General features: G+C 42.5%; 1 protein-coding gene across 1 annotated transcript in view; it reads right to left on the bottom strand.

Moving 5' to 3' along the window:
• The window catches only part of LOC150084481 (protein O-mannosyl-transferase Tmtc3-like), a 775,447-nt gene that overhangs the window by 267,505 nt on the left and 486,557 nt on the right, over positions 1–21,385 (bottom strand). The window contains exon 11 of the mRNA XM_090376259.1: positions 4,661–4,744. Coding sequence (XP_090232385.1) covers positions 4,661–4,744 — 84 coding nt within the window. The remainder of the gene's footprint in view (positions 1–4,660; positions 4,745–21,385) is intronic.

Here is a 21,385-nt window from a genome sequence, read left to right as displayed (position 1 = left end):
AGCGATAATTATCGTATACTTATCACTCTAATTAAAGAAATTCCAGTTATGCACATAGGATCCCAAGGAAACCAGAAAGGGCAAGCTAGGGAAAATTCGAAAATTGGCAGCTCTAGTTTTAGGAATAATAAGTAAAGGAACAATCGACAGTGCAGTAACTTATGTTACAGAAAAAAAAGTCACATGCAACGAATCAGACAATACCTAAAACGATACTTAAGACAATACCCAATATATAAAACCTAACACCTCATCACTTTCCAAAACTCTTAAAACCTTGGTGGAATAAAAAGTGTACTACAGCGAGGAAAGAGCAAGCCAAATAAATAAATTTGGTAGATACCCCACTACTGAAAACCTCAGACTCGTACAACACAGTTAGTAGAACCACCATCCTCCCCACTCTTGGGTTAGAGTCCTGTCGATAGCGTGAGGAATTTTTATGGGCCATTTTCACAACGTGACTGATTTAGTCGGTCTCAGGTGAGAGTAGCATCGTTTTTCGTTCAGCAAACAAAAAATCAACCATAGAACACACGCAATTTACAAACAGTATACACGGAGCAATATGGCCTTAGCCTCTGATGCTCCTAAAACTCTACTACAACAACAATAATGGCTTAAGAAGGCCAGAGCGCAAGCAAGAAGGATTCAACGCACGTGCAAAAAAGAATCTACCTGATATACTAATTAAAGAAATTCTAATATACTAATTAAATTGATATACTAATTAAAGAAATACTAATTAAAGAAAAGAAATAATTAAAGAAATTAAAGAAAAAAAAAATTAAATTTCAATCCTTAATTGATATATATAAAAAGTGATAGTACATCTCTATATAGGGCCTCTGGCCACTAAAAGATTCCTAAGTTCTGAGAGAAAACGTGAGCAGAGTGAAACAAATTAAACATCACACATAACTTAACAAAAGGAAGCTTCAATGCGACAATTTCTTAACAGTGGGTTATTCTAACAAACATATAGGAAAGTTTCCTTATGATACCATTCTTATAATTAAATGAAACAATCATCAGACTAGATCACCTTTAACAAATCAATTGTTACTCAACCTTTATCTCATATTACCTTAATTCTCCATCACACAAATCTATAACTTTCGAACTGTAGCTAATTAACATCAGTCAAATATTTACAAATTCTAGTCAAAGGGGTTAAAACCTGCGGCATAGACAATTAGTACAGTCCCAGTTTTACTTCAGTAGGAAGACAGAACAGCCTCGGGAAACGGTTATTCTAAATTATGTCCATTAGTTCATTTTCTTTGTAATGAAATAAGTTTAGGGTTTTTTATTCACGGTTCAGGAAGGTCTAGGCTCCTCTTTTTCCTTCTTGGAATAACTGCTGAGGTTCGAAGATTCTGGAAATTCCTATTATTCGGATGACGTGTCTTCCCTCTTTAAATCAGGCACTTTCTCTGCTCAAACGCTTTCAGTCCTAGCACTCCATCTGGACTCCATGAAATTCCGTGGCCTCAGCAACTCTTCGTTACCTCTTTTTTTTTTTTTTTTTTTTAAGAAAAATTTCTTGCACTTTTCTTCAATCTCACCACCGCGCTACCGAGCCATTAAAAAAAAACCACTCATCGACCCCAACTTCACTACTCGACTTCTCCCAAGACAAAAAACCCTACCGCAACCTTTTCATACCAAACCTCACGAACGACTAACTCTCTTTTCCTCGGGCCTCCCCGTTATATAAAGGCTTTCATTTACTGTATCCCACTTCAATTAATCCCTGATTTCCAGACTGTTCATATCCACTTGAATGGTTCTCTACATTTTTGGCCTTCACCTGCCGTTAGTTAATCATTTTCTTAAGTTCTACCAACGATACCGCTAACCAAATTCTCAGCATCTAGTGATTTCTCCAATCCCGTAGAAATCGACCTTATTATAGTAAGCGAAAGGCTCACACCATCCTTACAAGGTACAGGTACTATTAACAATTAAAACCTCAAAATTAAAACAAATTTTTTCTCAAGAAATGCTAACTCAGATGGATCATGACGAACATTTTGTTTTCAATCTATGGATGTCTGATGAAACTAATTTTCATCTGAACGATTTTGTGAATAAACAAAACCTTCGTTATTAGTCGAAAGAAAACCTCGCCGATTATATGACCCACCAATTCTTGTTGTAGGTGGTTTTAGGTGCATCAGTGACTTAGACCATATTGTGTCATATATATAGGTCAGTAAATTGCATGTTCTATGGTTGATTTGCTGTTTGCTGGACGAAAAACCTGGGTTTGCGGGAGAAAAAATCATGCTATTCTTTCCCGAGACCGATTAACCAAGTCACGTTGTGAAAGAGGCTCATAAAAAATTCCTTGCATCATTGACGGAATTCGAAGTCAGGTTTTTTCGGTCTGTGAAAGTCGGTGATTATACAAACTAAAAAAAAAAAAAAAACTCACGCACAGTGTGGATTGCAGCTTCATCTCACTGCATTATCGGCCCATATTTTTTGAAGATGATAATGTAAGAATAACGACTGTGAAGTCAGGTCACTATGCTGACATCAGTGGCGGATTTAGCACTTCAGAAGCCCTAGGCGCAATTCAAATTTGAGCCCCCCCTTTAAATATTTTCGGTACCACTACAGTGTGCATTCTACGCACACGTTTTTACTATAGCATGCGCTCTAGATTTGGTGTTGCGGTTTTAATCATTTTGGTTGCGCAATTCTTTAATACATATTTTATTAATTGGGAATTAAAAAAATAATTCACAATTATCAGTTGCTATAAATGTCACGCCTCGTCAAACAATTCAGTTTTCATAAATAGATTAAGGCCGCCATAGCCTAGTGGTCAGGCGCGCGGGTGCATAAGTACACGTGCCTTGAGTGACCGAGGTTCAAGCTGTGACTGCTGAATACGGTGCTGTTTCTTGTAGTCTCCTCTTATGAACTCCTCTGACCGTTTGGCCATCCCGGTTGTACAGAAAATAAATAAATTTTCTGTATAAACAGAAAATTTATTTATTTGTTTTTATCAACAATACATAAAATATTACAGATACTTACTTGATAACAAAACAAAAATACTCCTACACTAAAACACCAACCACACCAAACTCTAGTAATTTGTAACAGATTCGTGAGTGAAATGTTACCGAAAGCTATTAAAAAAGACGATGCTCATGTGAGCCAGCACAGTAGTGATTTCAGAGGCTTTCAAAGACTACTGAGCTTGCTTATTGGTTCCCAATTAGTTGCGAATAGTTTTGAACTGCCTCCGCGAACAAATCTAATATCGTTTCTTGAGCAATATCGTCACAGGGTCCTTCACTCGTGGAAACGAGTGAAGGACCCTGTGACGGACCCTGTGACTCCACTAGGAAAACACTTCAAGTGTTTAATTTAAGCATTAATAATAATATGTATTCTACTTCAGATTCACTTAGTTCGCATAGATATTTCATATAATATGTAGGGGTATTCGCATAAGAGTTTACTAACTTCTCATCTTAAATTATAGTTTTATTCAGTAACGGTAATAAAGATGAGTGTAAAAATTTTAAATGAAGCAACTTTTTTTTTCTTTCTGAGACCTGAAATTTAAGGCCCCTCGATTTAAGATGCCCCCAGGCGCGCGCCTCGTGCGCCTGTGCGGAATTCCGCCACTGGCTGACATGATTGCAACTTTTTTGACTGATGGACGTCAAGGTAACAAGGCGGTGCCAATAGACGTAGTAAAACTGCATTTTAATATTTATAAACAACATTAAAAAAATATTTAAAAAAGCGTTTAAAAAGCAAAGAGTACTCTCTTCGCTCATACAATATTGAAGAGTTGAAAGAAAGAATTCATGAAGAAATTGTCAGAATTCCTTCGCAGATATTACATCGGGTAATGTAAAATATAAAGTGAAAGATTAGAAGAATACCTGCGTAAAGGTGGTAACGAAGATGAGATCCTGAGGTGACCGCGACGATATCATCGTCAAAAAAATAAAAGGCATGCTATGTACGTACTGTATTTGTAATTCGACAAATACAAATTCCTGATTTTATTACTGATTTTATAAAATCGCCGTTTTTCTGCCACGCCTCTATAACACGAATATGTTTCTGCATCTAATTGATTTTCTGTAAATTCGGTTTCAGCACAAACCTTTACTCCAAAATTTTATCAGTAAGATAAAGCGGTAAAGGAGAAAAGTGGCTAAACAAAAACATTTTTTTAGGTTAGCTAATTTCTGATCTTCGTTATAAACAAAATAATCAATGGCAAAGGAAAAGGATATTCCGCATTCTCTTTAATACAATACGTTAACAAATTAACCGAAGACGTTAAAAAGTATGCGCGCCACATGTACGTGCTTCCTCTTCTAATGCGATGTATTAAGCTAGTAACGAATAAAACAATGAATAAAGATTAACCCATAATTCCTTCCTCAACGAATAACAATTAACTTGAACAAAGAAAAAACGAATAATGAATAACTAAATGTGGAATAAATTTTTGTTATCATTTTTATTGTTTGAAATCTGAAAATTATAAAAATTATGAAAGTTTACTACATTAAGTGAATTTTAAAAATTACAACTTATATAAATATTGCATTTTATGTGATGTTCCTTTTAAGAATATATATTATTGCTAATAAAAAAAACAAACAAAAAAACTCACCAGTCTAAATTCCGAACCATAGTTTTCGCCGCATGTAAACTAAGTACACATATTAGCCCACTCCAGAGAAGCGATTTCCATTTTCTGAAACATTTAAATAACTTTCATTACGAATGTAATATTCCTAAATTTTTGCATATTTGATACAAATACAAATAATATGCTCATTAAGGTTATTTCGAGAGAGAGTAATTTCAGTAAAGTAATTCCTAACTTAACAAATTCGTTTAATTCTCAGAAAAAAATTTTTACTGGATATCAAAGTTTATTTCCCTCTGTTTTTTTTTTAATAAAATTTGTTTAACATCCTAAATTTCATTAGACACAGAAAAATAAAAGTCCTACAGTTTTTTTTTAACAAATGTATATTTACGATGCCAGGAATTATTCGATGTGAAAAAATCTGGATTTAAAAATTTTCGAGTAAGTTCTCTTGGTTCCAGAGAAGGTTTCAAGCTCAATTCCCTAACCCATTCACCTTTACCCTTATAGAAATTTGTTTCATAAATGAAATTATTTTTCGGATATTCGATCATTAGTAGAGAGAAAAAAAAAAAAAAAAAAAAACAGTTCAATAGCAAAATTTCAGAAATGATTCTTTGATCCTTAGAAAGTTTTAGGTGTAATTCCAGAGAGAAATGTTACTCATAGTTACCAGGGCTTGCTGCACTGTCAGCACATCAGCCCTCCAAGTTCTAGCCAGTCGCCTGCCCCCTCTACTTGGAGGTGATAAATAGGGCACTCAAGCGACACTTAAAGATAGGAATATAAATGGAAATCCAGGGGATTAAATTATACATATATGATGAACCCAAGAGAGAATGAAAGTGCCAGATAGTCTAAAAACCTGCAGATCATCTGGCAAGGTTCCTGGGCTGCCACCACTAAGGGTGCAGCAACCAAACAAAATTTACCTGCAGTGGCCTTCGCTAGCCCAAAGCACCTCCTTGGTTCTTACCGGAACTGCAAGTGACCTTCCTCCTTACAGGTCATGGTCTCGTCAATCACAATTAACAGCACTTGGCTTTAAGCAAAACCCAAACTGCGACTGCAACGAACTGGAAACGTGGGACTATGTTATGTATACCTGCTCACTGTATGAGAAACTCTGAATCAGGATGAGGACAAAAATTCAAGACCATTCCTGCTATCATCTTTTCCTTCAGGATGAACTTCACTACGCAGCTCTTTCGAATTTCTCACACTCAGTCATTCAACTTTGGTCACCCAAGTTCAATGATTCAGTCTTTCTACCTACATCTCACACAGGAGGGATAAATGGCTATCACCAACTTCTGGGAGTTCAGAGACACTAGACTTCTACATATGAAGCAACAGCCTTTGACAACTTGACAAATAACCTTGACTTTAGCATTCACAACCACTATTATGTCATTTCGAAAAGCTGCCCACAGTATGCAAACCTCATTTGAGGATTGCATACCGTGCTGGAACAACACTGTGCAAGATCTCTCCTCCTCCCTTGTAAACCCTTCCTGGGATAGGATCCTTGCTGGCTCTGCTCGGCTATGCGGATTGCAATCCCCAGCTGGAGTAAGATTTCGTATGTTGGCACTCCTAAGTGTGGGATTCTCCATCTTACTAACTCCTGTGTGGAATACCTCCACCTTACTAACTCCTGTGTGGAATACCGTTTCTCTGCATACCCCACCTGGGGTAGGTTCGTCTTGTTGGCAGTCCCCTAGTGTGCAAGCATAGTGGCATAGTTTATGTAACGGGCCACCGGTGGTTTCACACAACTGCGCCGTATCACTCTTGTGATATATACAGAACTTCTGTGAAAGCTAGAAAAAGTGTAGTGCGTTGTGTGTTGTCTGTGTGCATAGTGTTTAGGGTCAGGAATCACCTGTGGTTACCCATATGTAGTGAGTTGTGAAGTGTAAAGTATTTGTTGTCTAACGCCCCCAGGGGTTCCCCCCATCTTCGCGTTGTGCACTCTGTTTCTGTACCACAGAACTCTGTGAAGGGCAGAGGTTTTCAAAACGTGTAATTTAATGTGTAGTGTAGCGTCATGTTGTGTTGTTCTTCTAAACAATTAGCCGTCGGGCAAATAGTGCAACCCCTCGTTGCCCAAACTTAGCTCCGAGTGCCTAAAACACGCGTAAGTCAGAAAGTGGGGTAAAAGAAGTGGGGTAAATAGGGTTAAAATGGGAGGGGAAAGATAAAAATATGGGGATGTTAAGGAAGACAAACGCAGAAGTCAGTGGAGGCAGAGCTCCACGAGGTGAGTATTGGTATAGGGAAGGGGGAGAAGTAGCCACCATGCAAGGTTGCATCGTATTGATCGCAAAGGGATGTTCAGGCAGCAGGCTGCAAGTTCGTCTATGTTGTTCAGTAGAGACCAATTTAGTAAGGTCGATTTCGGTGTTTCCACTCTTGGGACATGGTCCCAAGAGTGACAATACGGTTGACATCCAAGGTTCACGTTCCAGCTGTTTCACAGTCAGTTGTCAGGTTTGATTACGTAGTGTTGTGTTGAGTCAGATTCGGTGGGTTTAGTTCAGTGTGATGACATGTCAAGCATGCTCAAACTTCGAATGTTGCTCAATTCAGTTTTATCAAGTTCGGTTTAGGTATCATTTCAGTGTGTCAGGGTCTGCATTGTCCATAATTTAGATTCATTTGTCCAGGAGTTGATTGTCTTGTTTTCTTTTCTTTTTCTCGTTTCTCTCCATTTTTGTATCCCTGTTTAGTAAATCAGCTGCTTATTTTTGCCGTCCCCAGGAGCCAATAATTTTAGTCGGGATTCTGTTCTTCTTGAGAGTTTCCCAGTTCGCGATTGTCTCTTGCTTCGTTGCAACCATTATATATGGCTACCTGCATTTTTCTTCTTGCAAAGAGGACTTGTGCGTATTGGCTGCAGAGTTTATATTCTTCTTCAGAATCTAACGGGTATTGTTCCTGTCGACGTGGCACATATGCAATCCTTGTTTTAAGGAGGCAGTGCAGGTGCTCATATTGCGGGCACTTATACATTATTTATGTATAAGTGCCCGCAATATACTTATACATTTGGTGCCGGCTTTCCTGTTAACCACAGATACATATAGGATCATCAATTATACCCATTTTGCTTTTATTGCTCCGTGTCCTGTAAGTAGTTTATGTATAGGTATAGGTATGTTGAGGGTCTGACGGCTCCGGGGATTTCTCCCATCGCGTAAGTTCTATGTATCGAGTGACGGTACCCTGTTTATGCCAGAGGTTTAAAAATAGTGTATGGGTCATGTGGTATGTAGTTTGTTGTGCCCATTGTTCATCCGGCCTGTTGGCCGCCGGGCCCATGTGAGAGCCTGTGTTACCATTCCTAGCGACGGGGACGCCGGCCGGGTGTACCAAGAGACTAATTATACTCTGGCAGGTCCTGCCACTTACGTTCCTGGGATTTCGGTGACTAGGACCTAAAATAAAGGTTGGAGCTATCGCTGTTGATTTAAGTAAAATTGCATTTAGAAAGCACTACGTGGGGTTTTACGCTGAAAGAACTATTTCTAGAGAGCCTAAAGGTTGGGCAAAATTTGATGTGTTTTAAATTTGGACATGTGGGGCAGTCGCTGTACAAAGAGAAAGTGATGGGAGGGAGGGTGAAGACGGGGGGATGAAATAAGAAGAAGAGGGGTCGATAGGAAGGTGACCCCCCATTTTCAGTGGGACATGCCCATGCCCCACGACAGTGAAATATGGGGAGGCGAGGAGAGGAGAAGAGCAAATACCCCCCTTCCCCGAAAAAAAAAAAAAAGCCGCACAAGGGAGTGCAGTTTTGGGTCGCCAGTAGGCCATCCAAATCACCCTAAAGTCTTGTCTTTCTGTGGTACGGTGAGTTTTTTTTACTTGTTTGACCTCCTGCATTCTTTCTAGTCGGGTTGCCTTTGGTGTATTTCTATCATTGTTTTCCTTCTTGAAAATAGATCCTGGGCATATTGACTGAGTGCCTTGTAGTCCTCTTGAGTGTCTAACAGTTTGGGTTCTTGGTTGTCTGGGATATATTGGATTGCCGTTATGAAGCGTAGTCGTAGGTCGTCATACAAATCGCACTCAAACATTAAGTGTCTCCAGGACTCCGGTTTGCCACAGGGACAGTCCGCGTTATTTATGATGCCACGTTGGTGAAGTTTAGCTGTAAACGGGCTGTGTCCTGTAAGGAGGAAGATGGTATTTCGACCAGGGTGAAACCACGCTGGCGCCTTAGGGTACAGCTTGGTGACAGTGGGGAGGAATCTTCTGGTCACTGTGCCTTTTTCTGTGTTGCTCCATCTCCTCTGCCAAATCTGGACGAGGTGGTCGGTTTTTTTTTTTTTTTTTGATTTGGTAGTTGTTGGCGCATCGGCTTCTGTGGCCATATTGCACCTCCCAAGGTTTTTGCAGTACTTTGATCCAAGCCCGAGGCGGGAATCGAACCCGCGACCTTTGGGTTGCCGGGTAGGTACTTTACCCACTCGGCTAGCCCGGTCGGCGAGGTGGTCGGTAATTCTTCTCTTCTCATAGTTGCGGTCATTAGTGATGTCAGTGGTGAGGTCATACATTGTAGCCGATGTGTTTCTGGCAAGATGGTAGAGCAGACCACAGCGGATAGCTTCGAGATCCAGGGGCAGAACTCCTACCAGGATTTGTAAGTAGTATGGTGGCAAACCCAGGTCTTTTTCCAGGTCTTTCCCCAGTCTCCAGTGTAAATTTCTTTATTTATTATTATTATTTTTTTTTATTAATAGCAAGATGCACAATAGGTAACCATTAACAGTGTATCTGAGAGCAGAACAATGCATAGAGTTAATAACATAATAAGAAATCTAACGGGAAGATAAACATTGATAGAGATTCAAATATTAACATCATATGTACGAAAGAGGTATGCATTAAATTAAGTTACACGTGAAACAAATAACAAATTAATTAATTAGAGATTAGATAAATAAAAAACAAAATAATAGTAATAAACTACAATAGTTAAATGAGAGCTAGTCACTTTGCAATTCAAGAGAAGAGGCGAACTTATGGATGGAATTCCACAAGTTCCACAAATCCAATAAAGCCAGCTCGTTTTCCTTTGACCAGTTGGTAGGTTAGGCGGCAACCTACAGATTCCAGGTCCAGTGGAAAAGCACCCATCAGGACCTAAAACACGTGCGTGCTCGTTGTGCAGCAGGCGCGTGAGATGGTTAACAACATGGAGCATGGGAATGTGTCGAGGAGTTTTCTGTTTCCTGCAGTTGTATCTTTAATACACCGTATGTGATGACTGAGATAAAGATAGCCTTATAATAGAGCTGCTGGGTGCGTCTGGTGAGTCACTCAATCGAGGCGCGAGACAATGGCGACAAGGGCAGTGTAGTTCCTATTTTTTTCCCTTAAGGTGGTTGAGTGAGATGGGGCTAGAAGTTAAGCCAACTGTCCAGCATGATTGAGTTCTGTGATTTTTGTTCTCTGTGTTTGATTGCCTAAAATAATGGTTTATTGGAACTGCCAACCTATTAATACATCACAGCAGCTGTCCAAAGTCTGGAGAAGGTATCGAGATGACAATGGAATCGAGACTTCTGAGTAAAGTACATTTAATTTAAATTTTAGTATAACTTTCATACGCACAGTGATACTCATCGAATCACTTCTCTCACGGCCTGCTATAAGACAAAGACACAAACAGTACTGAACGTTGAGCGCCTTTAGGCGCTCAACGTTCTACTCATCCACTTGGACAATTGTTCTTCACCAGCTACTAAGCTCTTTTCTCACTGATACCTCTAGCTCGATGTCATATTTTCAAGGCATCGGAGGCACAGTGAATTCTAGAACAGTGTGATTATCATGCTCCGTATTTTTGCTATTTTCACTTTAATTATGAGTCATATACTAGCTATATTTAGTATTAATCGAAAGTTCAGAAGTGCCTCTATCTAAATATACTAACTAAGGAAGAAAAATTATGATTACTGATTTTTGGTCTCATGCATGTACTTTGCTATAAAAGCCATAGATAAGTTTTCGTGTCCGCGGAAAGTTCAACTACTCAGCTTTCCCCACCACCAATCCTCCTTCAAGGTCGCTCCTTACATTAAAGGCTCCAATTTAACCGTAACTAGGTGTGGAGTGTATAGCTCTCCCCACTACCGCACCTTTCATCGAGATATAAGTGAAATATCTGGCCAACGCTCCAGATTTAAGTGAAACATATAAGTAACACTTCTACGGTCTCAATCATTACAAATATGGAAAAGAAACCATCTGTTATGACGGAGCAAGTATGCAGCATTTGTAACGTTGTAAATAAATACGCCATTAAATGCTCGCGATGTGGGAGCATCATTGGGAGCTGCTGTTTCCAAGTTGACATTGTGCGCTTAAATCAAAACAGACGAAAGAAGTTCCTGTGCTCAAAATGCAGGTCCCACAACGAGAACAATAGCTCAGGCAACGGGAAGAAATAAATGCAGCAGATTCTCACGTCATAGACAGCGGCGACTCAGAAACTGAGGAACCTTCCCCACATGTTTCCGACAACCTCACAGTATCGGAGCTGAACAGGAAACTTAGTGGCTCATGGAAGCGAAAAAAAAAAAAAAAAAAAACACCTTTAAATAGTTGTGACATCAGAATAAAGGGACACTGCCCCCAGACCCTGCAGCATAGACCCACTACATAATGACAAAAGGTAGTGTGAGGACTATCAAACATCACGGAAGGGATAAAACCCCATAATGACAGCCAGCAGACTTGATTATGACCAGAAAATAGGACCCAGACCACATGCAGTCTGGAAGGATGACATCCCAGATTTAACCCCCTATTAGTGTCCCACCTAGATAAGACTCAACGGCCAGCTTTTTAGGGCGTGCAAACTGATGGAGACGACATACGGTGGCGCTCTCCCGCCGGAACAGCCTATTGGCGACCCAAATCTGCACTCTCTTGAGCGGATCTTTCTTTCCAAACTCCTGGGGAGGAGAGGCTTGCCTCTCCTTTCCTCCCCAATTTTCTCACTCTGGTGGGGCACGGGCAAGCCTCACTACCTGCAAGGGCCTATCTACTCTGTCGGCAGCTTATTTTCAATTTCTTCCCCCCAGTCTTCATCCTCCCCCCCAAACTTTTGTCTTGCTCAGCGTTTAGCCCTACATTTCAAAATCAAAAGAGAACATCAAAATTCTTGCCCGAACCTATTTGGTTTTTAAAACTCACTTTCACCGCACAGGCCAACGTCGCATACTATTAATACTAACTTGTTAAGTATCACTAATATCGACCTCGATTTATTTGTTTATTATTTATTTTTTTATTATTTTTTATTTATTTTTTGGTCCTAGCCACTGAAATTCCAGGAAAGTAAGTGGCAAGACCATCCAGAGTACAAATATTGGTAACACCCGGCTGGCCTCCCTGTGGCGGGTATTGGTAACGTCGGGTCTCGCTAGGGGCCCGGCGGCTAACAGGCCGGATGAACAATGGGCACAACAAACTACACAGTACATGTCCCACACACTTTTAAATCTCTGGCTTGTACGATACAGAGAACATACGCGGAGATGGGAGAAATCCCAGGTGCCGTCAGACCCCGAACATACCTAATACCTAATGCTACAACTGGTGCTGGTATTTGGTTTGCGGCTGCTACCAAGGTTACAACTAAAGCCAAGCTTCTGTCCCTGCAACGTACAATGTTGCTTACAGTTATACGCGCTCCCAGGACAGTGTCGACAAATGCTTTACAGGTTATTGCAGGTACCCTCCCCTTGGATTTATACATTATTTTCCAAGGTATTGTATATAACTTAAAGAAGGGAAGGGCGTTACAAATATTGAATATCACCTCTAATCCAAATAACAACATAAAGGAGGAAAAACATAGAATTTGGGGTGAGCTTGTGAATTGCTGGCCGCAACGTTAGGATTTGAGTGAGTTTACAAGAGGCTTCATTCCAGCCGTAAGCTTTGCAATGGACAGGAGGGTGTCTTCTTGGTTTGCTCCCACCATGACCACGAGTTACTTAATCACTGGATATGGCTTAAGGGCCAAACTATTTGAAAGAGGATTAGAACCTGACCCCTACTGTTTGTGCGGTGAGGTTGAATCTTGGAGAATGTCATCCTTGAATGCGGACTGTATACTTCAGACAGGCAGGAATTACTAAATAGGTTACCAAACCTCACGGATAATAATTTACCTCTTTTGGTTGGATAAAAGGTGGGACATCTTTGCTTTGCTTCAGGAATTCTCGCCAAAGTTTTTAAAAGAAGACAGGAGTTAAGAAATCTATTGCAGGATACCAATTAAGGGAAGTGCTGCACATTTGACGACAGAACACTTCGTGTAATGTCATCTTTATAGGAAGTTTCTTGTTTACAGTGCGAGATGATCTTCTGCTCCTGGATACCCAAATGCAGGCTTGCATTTGTGGATGGACTCTAAGTGGAGATAATGTTAAAGTTTCTAAGTGTTATTGTTAAGTTAATGTCATTCTAAGTGTATGTATTTGCTATTTACATGTAAATAATTGTATAATGTTGCTTTTGTTTCAACAAGTATACATTGTTCTTAGTTGGAATTTTTTTTTTTTTTTTTTTTTCGCTGGCCTCCAAGTTTGGGCAGCCTTGGGGGCGGGATTGCTGGCACCTACCAGTATAGCACTACTTCCGGTATGTGCGGGATTTGTGCATTACAGCACACACAGAGAATGGTTAATCCCTGGTGGCGAAATGGCCTGATATAACGCTCTTTTTTCAGGCCTGTTTTGCAGATGTTCTGAGCTTTCACAGGAGTAAAAGGTGGAGATGGGCTTATGTCTAGGAGCCACCCTTCATATCAGGACACACACAATCAAATGTACAGAAAGACTACAGTATATATAAGAGTATGTATATAAAATCTGTATATAAATATCGTATATAAATTGATTAATATATCTTGAGAATGTATATACAGTTGTGTGTTAATAAATAAAAAAATAAAATAATGCTACAACTGCTGCAAGTTCGGGCACACGTCGCACACATGCTCCCAGGCTGTGCGAACCCGCGGCCACTGCGCTGGCAAGGGCCACAACTTCACCGACTGCCCAAATGAGAGCACAGATGCAGTTTGTGCTAATTGCAGAAGTAAGAAAATGGATGCCTCCCATTCCCTCAGAGACAGCATGTGTCCCATATACCAAAAATACAAGAGCTTGACCCAATCCAGAACAGATTATGGCACCACACCTTAAACAATTCAACACTAAAGTAATCATATTCTTCCAGCTAAACGCTTATAGAACCAGGGCAGTGGCCGACCAGGTCAGGATGAAAGCCGAGGAAGAAAATATAGATATCATCATACTCAAAGAACCATACGCAGCCGCCAATCAAGTAAGGGTATACTCCCTACAATACAAGATCATACAGCCTGAAAATGAAATCCCTTGGGCCGCTATTGTGGTCAGAAACCCAGATATAACAGTTAACAGGATCACTAACCTCTGCACGGCCTGGGCAGTCTGTGCACATCTTATCTCAGCACTGGGTGCCTTCTACGTCATCACCCTTTATTGCCGCCCTGGAGAAGACATAACGATGGCTACAAGGTACCTAGAACATGTAACAAATATCCTCCCTGACCAGAAACTAATAATAGGGGTGGACGTGAACTGCAGGTCACCCGCTTGGTACAGCCACACCCTGGATAGGCAGGGGGACAAGGAATGGGCAGCGCCTGGAGGAATTCCTAGCAACATCAACGATAACAGTGCTAAACCAACCTAATCAACTACCGACTTACTGCAACCTACGATGGGAATCAACCATCGATGTCTCCCTAGCCACTAGGGACATTGCTGGCAATATAACAGACTGGACGGTTCAGGATGCCTGGACAAAAACCAACCACAGGGTTCTGACCTTCCGACTCAACAGAGACCATCAGAGACAATATCCTGAGAGAAAAATGCTGCAGAGATATGCGCTCAGCACTGCAAACTGGAACCAATTCAGAGACACTCTAATAGCAGAAAAAGATACACAGCAAGCTGCAATTCAAACAAATCAAGATCCTGACCAACTCCAAAAAACAGTCACAGCGATCATTACTAAAGCAGCGAACATAAAACGAAGAAAACCTGCCTCAGGCGCAGTACCATGGTGGAGTCCGGAGCTCCAGACGCTCCGAAGAGAAGTCCAGGACAAACGGAAAGCATTCCAGAGAGCCAGAGGCTCCTGGCCTGCCCCTGAAGTGGATGCACTGCGGGAAATCTACAAGGAGGCCAGAAACCAGTACACCTCGCTCATACGCAGAAGTAAACAACTCTCGTGGGAAAATCTGGTCGCAACCACTGGCAACACTGACCCCTGGGGGGGTGGTCTGCAATGTAACCACTAATAAACTCCCCAGGGGAGAGGTAATTTCAACCACCATAACACCACACGGAGATGCTGCCAATTCTTGGGAGGCATTGTTAACAATATTTTGGATGCAACTTTCCACCCTCATGTAGACCCACAGACACCCCAACAAATCAAGATGTGCACAGAGAATGATGACTACCTAACAGAAGACAGGGAACCGGATTTCAGAATAGAGGAATTACAAGCGGCTGCGCACCTTATTAAAAGTAAGAAATGTCCGGGTCCGGACCACTTAGAGCCGAAAATCATCAGGAAGGTGGTGGAGATAGCCCCCGATATGCTACTGAACCTCTTCAATCTATGTACTGGGACCTATCCGAAGACTGGAAAAAAGCAAATATTAAAGTCATAATTAAAAAACCGACAAAACCACCAGACCAACCGACTTCCTAGAGACAAATAGCCCTACTAACTCTTGGAACGACTCCTGTTAACCAGAATAAAGGCTCACTACCTACAGGCAAACATGTCTCCAAACCAGTACGGCTTTAGACCGGGAAAATCGACTTTAGATGCCCTGAAGAACGTCTTTACACGTGCAGCTGCCACAGAAAACAAATACTTCCTGGCTATCTCTATCGACTTTGCTGGGGCGTTCGACACCCTTTGGTGGCCGGGCGTCCTGGTCTGGCTCCGGGCCAGGACGCTCGGCCCAGAGATGCCAGGAAACCTCTATCGAGTAATCCAAAGCTACCTCTCCAGTAGACTCATCATGGTGAATGCTCCATATAAAATACTCACCAGAAAAATCAACAGAGGCTGTCCACAACGCTCCGTTTTAGGACCTACGTTATGGAACATCGTCTTGGATGAATTCCTAAATACCGATTTGGAGAGGCGTCTTTACAAGCCTTTGCAGACGACCTCATCCTGATGATAGAGGCAAACAGCAGAATCCAGCTGGAAAGAAAGGCAAATCATGCTCTTGAATTTCTACAAGAGTGGACCAATATCCACTTCCTTAGGATCTCTGCAACCAAAACGGACTCCATTCTCCTCAAGGATAGGAGACCCCACAAATTAAAATTGATGGTATCACACTACGACTGTGCCAGGAACTTAGATACCTGGGAGTAATACTGTACCCCACTCTCTCCTTCCAGGCACACTTGAAATAAATCCGTAAGAAGATATGGGGCTATACAGCCCTTGTTACGGGAGTAGCAAAAAGAGACTTGGGATTGAAAAAGAAGACCCTCAAGCTGTTTTACAAAGCCGCCTTCCTGCCGATAGCTACCTATGCTTCCGGAGCATGGTACCCCAAAGTCACCATGGCTATAAATCGCAGAATCCTCGACTCTATCCATAGAGCCATCCTGCTTGCTATAACCCGGGCCTGCAGAACAATTAGCACTCACACGCTGCAGGTGCTGGCGGGAACCCTATCTTTAGACCTCGAAGTAGCTAAATGTGGAGTATTATATGAACTCTCCAAGGGAAGAGCCTGCACCTTCGCCGGCTTCGACGCAGATCCTACCACAAACCGTTTGACTGAGAAAAAGAGACTTACAAATCATCTCATGGAAACGTGGCAAACCAGATGGGAGAATTCCCCAAAGAGAGAAGTCACCAAACGATTCTTTCCCAACGTTGACAAACTCTATCCAATGGCTCGAGCATGGTTCACGCCGGGACTCCACACGACCTTCCTGCTAACAGGACATGGTGCCTTTAAGGCTAAACTTACAGCCCCGGGCATTACAGATGACCCTACCTGCTGCTGTGGAGAGCTGGAGAGCTGGCACCACATTATGCATGAATGCCAGCTTTATGATGACCTCCGTTGCCAGCTCATCAGCCGGATCACCTTTTTGCCCAAAGATAGAGAATAACACCTCCTGGAAGGGAGGCAGGAAAATATTGTCTTCTCAAAGTTCACTGAAGCCTTGTACAGAAGAAGATGGGACCTGAATGCACACTACCCACATAATGGCTAGAAGCCAAAATGTGCATAACACCAAAGATGACCTACCAAGCAACCATGAAGATAGACAAAAAATCTGAATGAAGGATGAATAGCAGCTGTTCTGGCGGTCTGAGCCAAGCACTAGCCTGGCTCTCCTTTAATACCCCTTCCTGGCAGGAGGACGAGACGACCAGTCACCTCATTCCCCTGCTACCCCCACCTTTCCTTCTGGTGTGGCATGGGCATGCATCACTGACCACCTGGGGGAATCTCTTCTGTGTCCCCCATACTTCTGCATTTTCCCCCAAAGCTTCTTCCTCCCCTCCCCCACTCTATCTATACACAACGCGAGCACCCTACACACTAAATTTAATCTACCCCAAAAATAAACTTCGCCCAGTCTCGGCCTAATTATCCTACGCACTGCCCTACTCCTGCCATATGAATGCATGCACATGTGCTGTATGCAAACATCCAAAGTAATTACTATTGCATGGATGCGTATATATTATGTATCACTGTTATGTATAAGTGTCTATATGTGTACGTGCTTTTATGTGTACGTGTACATAAGTTTTTTTTTTAGGTCCTAGCCGCCGAAATCTCAGGAAATTAAGCGGCAGGACCTGCCAGAGTAAATTTTAGTCTACTGGTGTTTCCTGGTCTGCCTCCACGGGGCGAAGGTGGGGCAACGCTGGGCTCCAGCAGGGGTCTAGCGGCTAAATTACCAGATGAACAACGGTACACGACATTACACAGGTACAATACCCACGCACTTTGCTGCCACTTTCCAGGATTTCATAATTGACCCAGCGAGTAGTACAAAAACAGAAAAAGTCCGATTACAGGCTTACCTACTTCGGGAGTGGCAACAAAGATGGACCGATACAACAAAAGGAGAAATCACAAGAAAATTCCTTCCCAACCTCTGCAAAATATACCCCAAGCAACCAGCCTGGTACTTTCCGGGGAAGCATTTGACTTCGCTCCTTACTGGTCAAGGTCCCTTTTTTAGGAGAAGCTGCTTGGGTTCTGCCTTGTTGAGGACCCCAACTGCACATGTGGGGAGATCGAGAACTGGAACCACTTGGTCTACGACTGCCCAGAATACGAAGATCTCAGAGGCATCCTGATCACAAAGATACACTACCTTCCGAAAGGACTGGAATCCTACTTCATTGACACAGAAGAGGAATACAGAGCACTTTCTCAATATGCGCAGGACCTCTTTGAGAGAAGAAAACTGCTAATTACCATAAATCGTGTCTGAAGAAAGATCACCACAAGTTAAACTGTACAAGACCATAAAATACTATCCAACAGAGTTACTACAGAGAAAAACCTTGAGACAAGTGAGTGAAAAACACAAGGACGGAGCTTACCACATGAGCGACTGGACTGAAATCGACTCAATATTGAAGAAAAGAGACTTAACGCAGCACAGCTGCCAAACGCCATTTGGCGACTGGAAGAGGGCACCCTAGCCTCCTTCATCTTTAATACCCATATCCCCGGTGGGGGGTAGAGATGGTCTTACTGTCTCATCCCCTTCTCGCCATTCCTACTTTCCCTTCTGGTGGGGCATGGGCATGCCCCACTGTGACTTGGAGTTACCTCCTCTCTCGACTCCATACTTCCGTCTTTTCCCCCAGACTTCAGTCTCCCCACCCACTCTACCTGCACATACGCAAGCGAATGCCCTACACATCGGAATTGATTTAATCATCTCCAAATTACGTTTTTCGCCCATACACTTGGCGTTTCAAAAATTTAGCGTTATTCCCCATAGAATTTACCAAAAAAAAAAAAAAAAAAAAAAAAAATATATATATATATATATATATATATATCTTAGTTTATTTTTTAACTTTCTTTTACTCTTTTTTTTTTTTTTTTTTTTTTTTAGGTCCTAGCCGCCGAAATCTCAGGAAATTAAGCGGCAGGACCTGCCAGAGTAAATCTTAGTGTACTGGTGTTTCCTGGTCTGCCTGCACGGGGCGAAAGTGGGGCAACGTTGGGCCTCAGTAGGGGTTCAGCGGCTAAACGACCAGATGAACAACGGTAAAGTGTAAAGTGTAAAGTGTAAAGTGTGTTTAGGGTCAAGCGGCACCAGGGGTTTCCCCCATCTCCGCGTAGGTTACATTGTATGTGAACCAGTTTACTGGAAAAGCCAGAGATTTAAAAGTGTATGGACTTTGTATATGTGTGATGCCTTGTACCGTTGTTCATCTGGTCATTTAGCCGCCAGACCTCTACTGAGGCCCGACGTTGCCCCACTTTCGCCCCGTGGAGGCAGACCAGGTATCCACTTGAATATAGTTCACTCTGGCAGGTCCTGCCACCTAATTTCCTGAGATTTCAGTGGCTAGGACCTAAAAAAAAAAAATAAAAATAAAATAAATAAAATAAAAAATAAAAATAAAATAAATAAAATAAAAATAAAAATAAAATAAAAAAAAAATAAAATAAATAAATAAAATAAAATAAAAATAAATAAAAATAAATAAATAAAAATGTGATCACGTTGAGGAGGAAGTGCTAGGAGGTCAAAAGAAATGGTGGGCGAAATTGATTTTCACTTGTGGAATTTAGGTTGTGTGGGGCGTTCACTAGCGTGCAGGTAGAGTGGGGAGGGAGACTGAAGACTGGGGGGGAGATAGATAGAAGTATGGAGCCGATAGGGAAGACAACTCCAGTTTACAGTGGGGCATGCCCATGCCCCACCAGAAGGAAAAGAAGGGGTGGCGAGAAGGGGAGGTGACAGCAGGGCTGTCCCCTCATCCCCCGCCAGGGACGGGTAGAAAGTAGGCCAGGCAAGGGAGCTGGCCTATTTGCCCACAGGGCATACATGTGGGGTGGCTTCAGTCGGGCGCCAAGGCGTCAGGGCTGCCCCATTTGGTATTCCCAGGAGTGGAGTGAAGATATCTCTGTCCAGGTTTTCAGTCCAGGTCTGTATGACATTTGTGCAGATCATGCTTCGTCTTTTATTAAGTAGTTACTCGTGGGATCCAGGTCCATCCACTAGTGGATATTCAGTAGGATAGGCTTCAGTCACAGTCAGGGAGGACTCCCGAAGGTCCGATTGTAGTCAATGCATTTGGTTAACAGTTCTCAAATGGAATCGGTGTCCTCCATCGGTCAGTATTTGGGAGAGTGCAGTTCAGGCACAGTCCAGTTTTATCTTGGTTCATCATTTGTTGTGATTGTTGTTGTATTTATCCTAGTTGTCCTAGATTTTCCGGCAAAGGAAGAGTCTGGCGTCTTACAAAGAGGCACTGAGCAAAGTTGGTTAGGGCATTGTAGGTTCCCTCGTCCTCCAGTAGGTAGTGCTCCTGATTTTTGGGGTTGAACTGGACTCGTGTGATGAGGTGTCCACGCAGATCTTCGTACAGTTCACACTCGTGTAGCAGGTGGTCCCAGGTCTCGAGGGAACCACATGCGCAGGCTGGGTTATCTGTCAGTCCAAAGAGGTGTAGCTTGTGGCGGATAGCTCCATGTCCTGTGAGAAGGTAGGTGACGTGGAGACCAGGGCAGAGCCATGTCGGATATTTTGGGTACACCTTTTGCAAGTTCGGAAAGAACCTTCGCGTGATGTCTCCTTTGTCAGAAATCGTCCAGCGTTGTTGCCATATCGATGTCAAGTACGTTTGCAGCCTGTATTTCTCAACTTCACAGTTATTAGCCGGGTCCGTAGTGTGGTCCTGGAAGGTTGTGACTTTGCCACGTCTGAGTTGCTGAAGCATGCCATTGCGAATCACCTCAAGATCAAGAGGGAGAGCGCCCGTGATCACTTGTAGTGCATGAGTAGAGACTGTCTTGCATGCTCGGGTGAGGGTCAATAGGATGGGTCTATGTATGATATCCAGTCGTCTGCGGTTTACCGCTGTTGAGGCTTTGTGGAACCAGACGCCGGAGGCGTATGCGATTGCCGGGATAATGGCTGCTTTATAAAGGATCGCAAGTGTGCGCCTTTTCAGGCCCCATTCGCAACGTGTGACTCTGGCAAGCATGCCAGCGTATTTTTTCATCTTAGCCTGTATACATTTTAGGTGTGGGGTGAAAGACCGATTACGGTCCAGGATAACTCCCAGGTACTTTAGTTCTGTGACTAGCTTAATTGTCCTATTGTTGATTCTTATTTGCGGCGGTCTAGTTGGGGTTAGGTAGCCCTTAAGTAAGATGGATTTAGTCTTGGTGGCCGAAATGGTGAGCCGATGCCTTTCCGTCCATTCTTGCAGTGTGGTTACTGCTGCATTCGCGAGAGTTTCTAATTGGGCTCTTGAATCTGCAGTAAGGGCTAGGGATAGGTCGTCTGCATAGGCCAATGCCTGTACACCCCCTAAGTCGAGGGAGAGGAACTCGTCCAATACATAGTTCCACAGGAGGGGGCCTAATACTGAGCCCTGGGGGCATCCTCGGTGTATCTGTCGATC

The sequence above is a fragment of the Mastigoproctus giganteus genome, chromosome 6 (assembly GCF_048544385.1).
Source record: "Mastigoproctus giganteus isolate SK-2022 chromosome 6, ASM4854438v1, whole genome shotgun sequence".
In the NCBI taxonomy this organism is placed as follows: Eukaryota; Metazoa; Arthropoda; class Arachnida; order Uropygi; family Thelyphonidae; genus Mastigoproctus; species Mastigoproctus giganteus.
This window is presented reverse-complemented; position numbering and strand designations above follow the sequence as displayed.